Here is an 8,294-nt window from a genome sequence, read left to right on the forward strand (position 1 = left end):
CAACTTTTGGCCTTGATGAATGGAATAGGAAACTCGTTGAACTTGGTGTTGGCTTGACTTCAAGGCCACCTGTGTTATCTTTCATTGGTTATATGCATCCTATTCCCTTTGGTATTAGATTCCTCTCCTCTATCATGCACTATTCACGAGTCTCTTTCTGCTAAAGCTATGAATTTGAATTTCCACCAGTCATGATCACCACTTCTGTTCATAAATATCCTTGGTCTTCAAATTCCATTTCTATTTCGTTTTAGGTGCTAAACGATGAGTGCATATTGATGCTAAAAGTCCAAACATGTGACACGACTCACAAGATAAGATACAACTGTGCAGCCATCCATTTAATATGGTGAAAACCCATACAGTATCTTATATCTTTTACAAGTTACAAGGGACATGAGAGAGGTACTATATAGAAAAACCTCACACGATAATAAGCATGCATGCATGCATGTACATGTACATAATTTGCTAAGCAATTGGTTATTCCTTTCACCCTGTCATTAAAAGCCTAACTAGCTAGGTTCTTCCCAACCCCAACCCCAAACAGAAGCAATAAAAAGGAAAGGCTTAACCCTTTGTTGTTTGTGCCTATCTATTAGAATACTGGACAACCGTCAACTACAATTCCTGGTGCAGTTGGGCAAGTAGCCAATGGACAATGGTCAAGCTCAGATCCCCACCATTTCAGGTTATGGCCTGCATTCTGCAGAGCAAAGAAGATAAGAACGCCCATGAAAGCAGTGCCTGCATCCAGTGCTGCAGATAGAACATAGTTGTACTTCTGCCACCATCGTTTGTGGTAGCGGAACACGAAGAAATTGAAGATCATTCCTGTGATTAGCCAGCTTGAAATGTTGGTGGGAGTTGCAGGTGGCATCCCGGCAAAGCCATAAGATATAACAGGGATGTTTATCAGGGGAATCCACTTCTTGTCAGGGAAGATTTTGCTCAACACCCAAACAGGAACCGGCAACACGGCTCCAATCAGGAATAGCCACACCAGGTTTCGGTACAGCCCGCCGGGACCGAACAGGCGCCTTGGTCCGATCAGACCCCATATAACCGACGCATCAAAGGTTACTCTGTATTTGGGGCAAGTCCAAGGACTGTCATGGTGGGCCTTGTCATCCATGCATAGTTCCTTGATGTTATCCAACATCCACCAAGCCACTCCAAGGTTTACTATAGCAGAAATTATAGTTCCCACCAGCTATTTTGGAAGGGCAAAAGAAAAAAGTGAGTAATAAGAGTAAAGAAAATTTATAGAAAAGAAAAAGGACGCAAAGTAGGAGACTCGTACCTGAGCAGTATACATGCATCTTGGAGGAATTTTCATGTACTGTCCGAGTTTGAGATCTGACAAGAAAGACAGAGCATGGACAGTGCTGATTCTTCCATAAATTTTGAAGAGCAAGTTTGCAATTGGTTTTCCGGGAAGGACATAACCAATCATGAATTGTGCTATAATGTCATATCCAGGTTGCTGTTAAGTAACAAGGGAAAAATTCATGTTAAAGCTTGAATGCTCATGGATTCCCACTTTACATTAATGGAGGGACATTGAGATGATAGAGATGGTAGAAATACCTGGTTGGTTGTTGCCTGGATGACACCAATGGGGAGGGTCACAATAATAGCTAGAGCAAAAGCAAAGATCATTCCCCACCATGGAAGTTGCACATCCGTTTTCCACACAAAAGACATCAGCAGGGATAGTGCTATGCTCCCAAATAACAAAATCAGGAACCACCATTCGGGTACTTGCTTATAAGCTTTCATGAGTCTACCATGGACATCCAATTTCACATTATTCATTGCTGATTTGCTCTGCCTCAAAATGTCACTGGGAAAAGGAAATTTATGGAAGATCAATCCAACCATCTATCGAAGTGATTCATTAATATAAATATAAGAGAGAACAATTTGTGAAAGGCTATGATAGCAGCCTACCTGCCATAAAACAGCGCAACATGAGTGAGGGTTGCTGTAAATCTTGCAAAACCTGATCCAATTGATAGTGCAAACAGAGGGCTAAGGTATAACTTCCCATATTTGTTGTATGCATTTATGTCAAGATCATAGTTTTTGGTTAAGATCTTGGTGGTGTCATACTTCTGTCCGGTGGCCGTGAACAACTGATTAGAAAATATAGGGAACTTCTGCGCATCAAAAGTATTAAACTTCCAGTAACATATGGGCACGATTATGTAGATGAACATGATGAATCCAATTCCAACATTAACAATGGAAGACCATGGAGTAACAAGAGGGCTGCCATGGTAAGCTGAAATGCCAGCCCAATCAAAACTGAAGGCACCAATGCCGAGTCCATGATAGGCCGATCCAACTTGCTGCGCTGTGATGCTATGTGGCCATGCCCAGCACACCCATGAGAAGAATGTCAATACCATAAGCAGATATCCAGGGAGAATATAATACAAGAAGCTCACTCCCATGGCAATGAGGAAAAACTGCATCCTTGAGAGTCCTTTTGTTTTGTGGTCCTTTTCATGGAGTGCCCTGTAGCACAAAGGTACTGATGCAATCAGAATAACATTACAAAGGGAATAATGCACAAGCAAATATGACTACTAATTATTGGACTTTTCTGTTGCATAGATTCATTTTGACAAGATTCTAAATCATTGCCTACATGCAAAATCTAGAGAAGTCAATTTTAAACATTGAGAGTAAAATATTAACAAATCTTCCACTTGAACTTTTTAACCTTTTCAATGTTATGTCTCTCCTCAAGAAAATATTGCACCAATGTAACAAAATAAAACAGAACTAATAGCATAAGCCTTTCAGCATCAGCAGTGAAGATGCCTTACTCCACAGGCGTAAGGCATCTAAAAGAGCCCAATTGTGACGCTTGTTACTTACAACTGCCCGGTTGAGTCCACTAAGGCTAAAGAATATGTTTGCGTTTCCCATCATATGCTAGTGATAAGAATTCCAAGTCAATGACAAAATTGATTCGTGTTATCATTTGATTATTTCCTTATTCAGTTAGAACTTGGAAGAAATGTCACGGCTCCAATTGGGTTGATATCAAACGAAACAAATATTTCCTTAATTGTTTCAAGTCATTCTAAAGTTAATTTGTGATGTCCCAAATTCTAAAAATGCAAGAAATGCAAACTTCTGTGGAGTTCTTCCTCAACCAAAGGGTGGTCCATGGTTTTGTAAATTGGTGAATTCGTAATGAATATTGAATAGGGAATATTAGCACACTACCAAGGTCCTTATGAAACCGTAACATGGAAGGATGGAAGAAAGAAAGAGAGCAGGAAATGAACCTAAAGAGAGAGACTTGAGCAAGGTTTGCTGGCCACCACATATCAACAGGATCAACCAGATACCTCCTCAAAATCCCAGCCCATCCATACCCCAATACCTGCAACGCAATTCAGAACATTTCACTTTTTAAAAAGGAAAACTTTCCACAGCAGATTGAGACCAATAAGACCAGAATATTAACTTCAAAGATATAATAATAATAATAATAAACAAATCCAAAAGAGAAGGACTTTTACTATTGAAAATTCGACTAATCTGTCACACTTTTTGCATCTATTAAAAAAAACCAGCAATTCGAAGATAGGATTGTGTATATAAATAAACAAATACAGGAGAACATATTTTATTGTCGACGATTAAAAAAGGACAGATTTTGAAGACAGATTTCATTTATATAAGGGGAAAAAACAAAACAAAACAAAACAAAACAAAGAAAAAGAAGAAAAACAATTAGGATTACATCCTGGCATCTCCATCCAAACAAAAATGAGCAAGCAAGAGCTCCAGTGATTGAAAATGAGGGCGAAGGAAAAGATTAAAAACCTGGGTAGTTAAGACAATGAGGAGAGCACAGAGGAAGGTCAATGATTGTTTGTAATAAGCCTTCATAACAGTGATGGCACCAATGGAGTAAGCATCTCCGCCACCAGTGGAAACACCACAGTTGGCGAAGATGGTGATGATGACGTGTTCCTTCATGTTGAAAGGGCCAGGATTCAACGAGAAGCGCCAGCCAAGAAAGTTGTACTGGTCTGTGGGGAGAGTGGCAGCCATGAACCTTCCTATGGGAAGAACAAGGATTTGCATGAGGATGGCGGAAATGGTGAGAGGCTGAGTCCTAAAGGTGAAGAAGGTGTTGAGGAAGATGAGGAGCACGCATGAGGTTATCCCAAGAAACCAGGCTCTGAAAGTCATCACCGGAAGAGAAGGGTCGTCGGTCTCCGGCACCACAAGAGCCACCTCCTCGATGGGGCATCTTTCGTACGGAGGGTCTCCTCCGTTGGCGGCCTTCTCGGTGTCCGTGGGATCATCGGCGTGGTTCTTGGTCGCCATTGGAGAGAGGAGGAAGGGAAAGAGTGAGTGAGAGTGAGAGAGTCAGAGAGAGTTGATGTGTTTTCTTTGCCGTACTTCGGATACATGGAGCTGTCTCTGCCTCTCCCCGCTCCTTATAAAAATACTTTCACATTCCCAAAATGCCCCTATACATTTTTCTAAATATAAAATTACCTGTAATTAATTAGAATACTTAAAAAGTTATTTGTGAACATTAAATAGAATTATATATTTCCATGTAATGATTTAAGTTTAGTTTTGTAATTATATTAGTTGCATGCTAAAAATTAGTTATTAAATTAGTTTATTTGTATACAATATATATTAAAATATAAAATATATATTAAAAATAAATAAAATAATATATATATTAATATAAAAATACATAATAACTAATTTTTGTGTGTACATAATATTTTTTTAATTTTGATGCATTATAAAATTTTTTATATAATTATTTAATTATATCTATTTTTGGATAATATTTACACATTTAATATAAAAAATAATTATTTTTTTAATATAAATATGTAACATTATATAATTAAATATATATATTTTTTATAGAGATGATATATTAAAATTAAATTCTTAACTTTTTAGTAAAACATGTTTATATTAATATAATATAATAAATTTAATTTTGATGCAATATCAATATAAAGTAAATACATTCTATTACATAATATTATATTAGTAAAAATAATTATGTAATTAAATTATTGTGTAAAATATTTTATATTATTAATACATTAAAATTAAACACTAATATAATTGTTATTTAATTCTTTTAATTAATTTTTAAAATATTTTATATAATTATTCAATTAAAATAATTAATAATGTACAATTATTAATCCATATTATAGTGCTACTTAAATGGAAATAAGTCAAATAACAAAATAAGAATGTGGTATGACTAGCCTGGAAACTCTCAAACTAGGGAAAGACTTTAAATTATAACCAGCCACTAATTGAAGTCGGAAAGCCTCGTCGGGCGAGTGAGAGCACGTTCTGAGAAGAGGGTCACACACTTCTCCTTCCGTTCTCAGTTAAAGGGGGTGTGCCATGTCAGATAAGTAGGACCCGCAACTGACGCATGGAAATTCTCTCCATGCCACGTCGGCACAATGTAACGGTTGCTCGTGTTATTCTCGTGTTGCCTGCATGATTACCAACTACTTAGTGGAGTCCACATGTTGCACCTACGTGGACCATAGTCTTCGGTTTATTCAGACACTTAATGGTATTTCTCTAACAACATTACTCAAATCTAGGAAGAGATTTTTTAAATCTAGTAAGAGTTTAGACAACATATTAAGATTATTAGATGTTAAAATTTAATATATCATAAAATTTAAGTTTTTAATATATTTATTAGAATATTTATAAAAATTAACAAGTTTACTAAATTAAGTATACCATTCTTATTTCTTCTTACTCATTTAAAAATTAAACTTATCCTCATGACTGTTAATAAAAGAAGTTAGAAAATTAATAATTTTAATTTGAAAATAAAAAATTAACTAACATTAACTCAAATCCAATAATAAATAGTCACAAAAAAAATCCAATAATAAATAACATTTATCGCTAATAAACAGTTGTGATTATTGGAGAAAAACAAATTTAAAAAAATGGCCTTTCGCTAATTAATTAAGAACTAATAATTAACAATGAGAACATTCTTACATGTACAAATCAAATGTAATAACTACTAGACTAGTTTAGTCTGTTTAGACCCGTTTTAAACATTATTTTCCCTTAACAAAAGTTAATAACATGGAATGCCCTTTTAGAGTTTTATCACAAGAGAAGGATCTAGTTAAACGTAGTACAAAAAATAATTAAAACACGCGATGAGATTGATCTTAATCAACCGATAGAGTCCATGGATACTTCGGACATGGGAAATCCTAATGAACGTGTGAATACAAAAATTATGTAAAAGATTCACTTCTGACTCTCTTTGGATCTCTTGACTTAAAGGAATTCCATAACTTTGATCTGGATGATGATATGGCAAAAGATAATTCCAATCTGGAAGACCGATGTATCAAGAAGACAATGACCAACACAAAAATGTTAGAGTTTGATCCTTATCGGATAATTCCAGTCTCAAAGGAAGAATTCGAAGATTGGTGTAAATTTTGGAAAAACGTCTTTATTGTGAAAATGTTGGGAAAAACGGTTGGTTTGACTTTCATGAAACAATGTCTAAAAAGAGATTGAGTAAAAAATAGTATGATTGATATCATTGATTTGAATTGTGATTATTTTTTTGTTTATTTTTCAGATGACGAGGACTACTCTCATGGAAGGACTATCGATGATTGTGGGTCACTACCTCATCGTTCAAAGATGGAGATCTTTCTTTCTCACGTTTAAAGATATTGTCTGAAAGATTGTTGTATGGATTCACATTCATAATCTGCCCATTGACCTTAATATTCAACGTTTTCTATTAAAGGTGGAATCAGTCATTGTATATATGTTCAAAATTGATCGTATAATTAATTGCTATACACTTAACAGAAAAATTTGCTAGAAGATGTGTGAAGATTGATCTTGCTAAAAACGGTGCCTCGTATTTCTGTGTTGGATAGCGAACTAAACATTGAGTATGAAAGGCTGCATCAGATTTGTTTCTCTTGTGGAAAATACAGGCATCGCCTTAACTCTTGCTACGAGAACTTTGAAATCCAAAAGTCGCTACAACCAACAAAATTCAGGTGACATAGATATGACTAGAGAAGGGGCTGCCGTTGATGGAAAGGAAGACCAAAATAGAAAGAGTAACGCAGGAGTTAATGCACAAAAGTCTAATACAAAGGAATTTACGAATTTTGGCTCATGAATGTTGGTCAAGAGGCCAATTGGACGGAAAAAAAAATTCTTTTTTAAAAAAGAAATGAATCCAATATGGTTATGATTCGAATTCCAATATAAAAAAGAAGGTAAATCTGAATTCTAATTATTCGAAAGAAGGTTCACGTTTTAATGCTCTTTATGAGGAATGGGAAGAAAATTATGAGAACTATTGAGGAAAAGGGCAACAGTCCTAACGATCCTGGGATCCAGATTGTCCAGGCCCAAAGCGGCCTTAAGAAGGGACCAGCTTCTCAAAAAAAAAAATCCCTTAAGATAAATACTCTCAAATACCAATCAATCCAGAAGAAAAATTCAATGTCAAAACGGGGCCGCAAAAAATGAGAAGCTCACACTCATTAGAGGTCAAAACCATCGGAAACAAGTAGCCATTCTTGTCGACTCTCCAAAATCTTTCTTTCCACAAAGATCTAAATGCAGGAGTCTGAATGTGGAGACTATGAAAGTGGTAATGCTTGATAGCATGCGCCAGCTACAACAAGAGCAGATGGATGCCTTCCTAGCGATGAAAGATTCTGGCAAGTGTCTCGATCAACACGTAGTTAAAAATGATTTTTTCATTCACAAGATGGTAGCGAGCTCCTTCTCTGGGACCATCTTGGTCTGAAATAAAGGTCGAATGCTCAAAACTGATATCCAAGTTTTTTATGACCTACCTCTTCTATATCTTCCTTATGAATATTTAATATTATCAATTAGAATTGTAGAAGCGTTGGTATTAAATGGTTATCTTCGTTAATTATAGACTTAAGACGTGAAGTTGATGCAAACTTTCTGCTCTTGTTCGAAACTCATCTAAGTGGGATCGGAAAAAAGAAGTTAGGAATAAATTAGATTTTGATGGTTGCTTTGTTGAAGAGGCTAGTGGCCATTCTCGCGGTATCTGAGTTTTATTAGATTCAAGTATTTAAAAGGTTGACATTCTAGATCATAATAGACAGTTCATTCATCTTTTGATATCTTGTAATAATTCGGCTCTTTTGTTACTCAGAACTATATATGATAGTCCCCAAAAAGTGAATAGAAAATTTTTGTGGAATAATTTG

At 35.7% G+C, this 8,294-nt stretch overlaps 1 protein-coding gene across 1 annotated transcript; it reads right to left on the minus strand.

Annotated features, from left to right (window-relative positions):
- Window positions 1-315: 315 nt before the first annotated feature.
- LOC112722812 (oligopeptide transporter 3) lies at window positions 316-4,588 on the minus strand. Its single transcript, XM_025773987.3, has 6 exons — window positions 3,850-4,588; window positions 3,306-3,403; window positions 1,954-2,523; window positions 1,591-1,846; window positions 1,304-1,486; window positions 316-1,213 (listed from the first exon to the last, which is right to left on the minus strand). The coding sequence occupies exons 1-6, from the start codon at window positions 4,357-4,359 to the stop codon at window positions 599-601; spliced, it is 2,232 nt and encodes a 743-aa protein (XP_025629772.1). The 5' UTR covers window positions 4,360-4,588; the 3' UTR covers window positions 316-598.
- Between the last annotated feature and the right edge of the window lie 3,706 nt (window positions 4,589-8,294).

Source organism: Arachis hypogaea, chromosome 11, assembly GCF_003086295.3.
Source record: "Arachis hypogaea cultivar Tifrunner chromosome 11, arahy.Tifrunner.gnm2.J5K5, whole genome shotgun sequence".
NCBI lineage: Eukaryota > Viridiplantae > Streptophyta > Magnoliopsida > Fabales > Fabaceae > Arachis > Arachis hypogaea.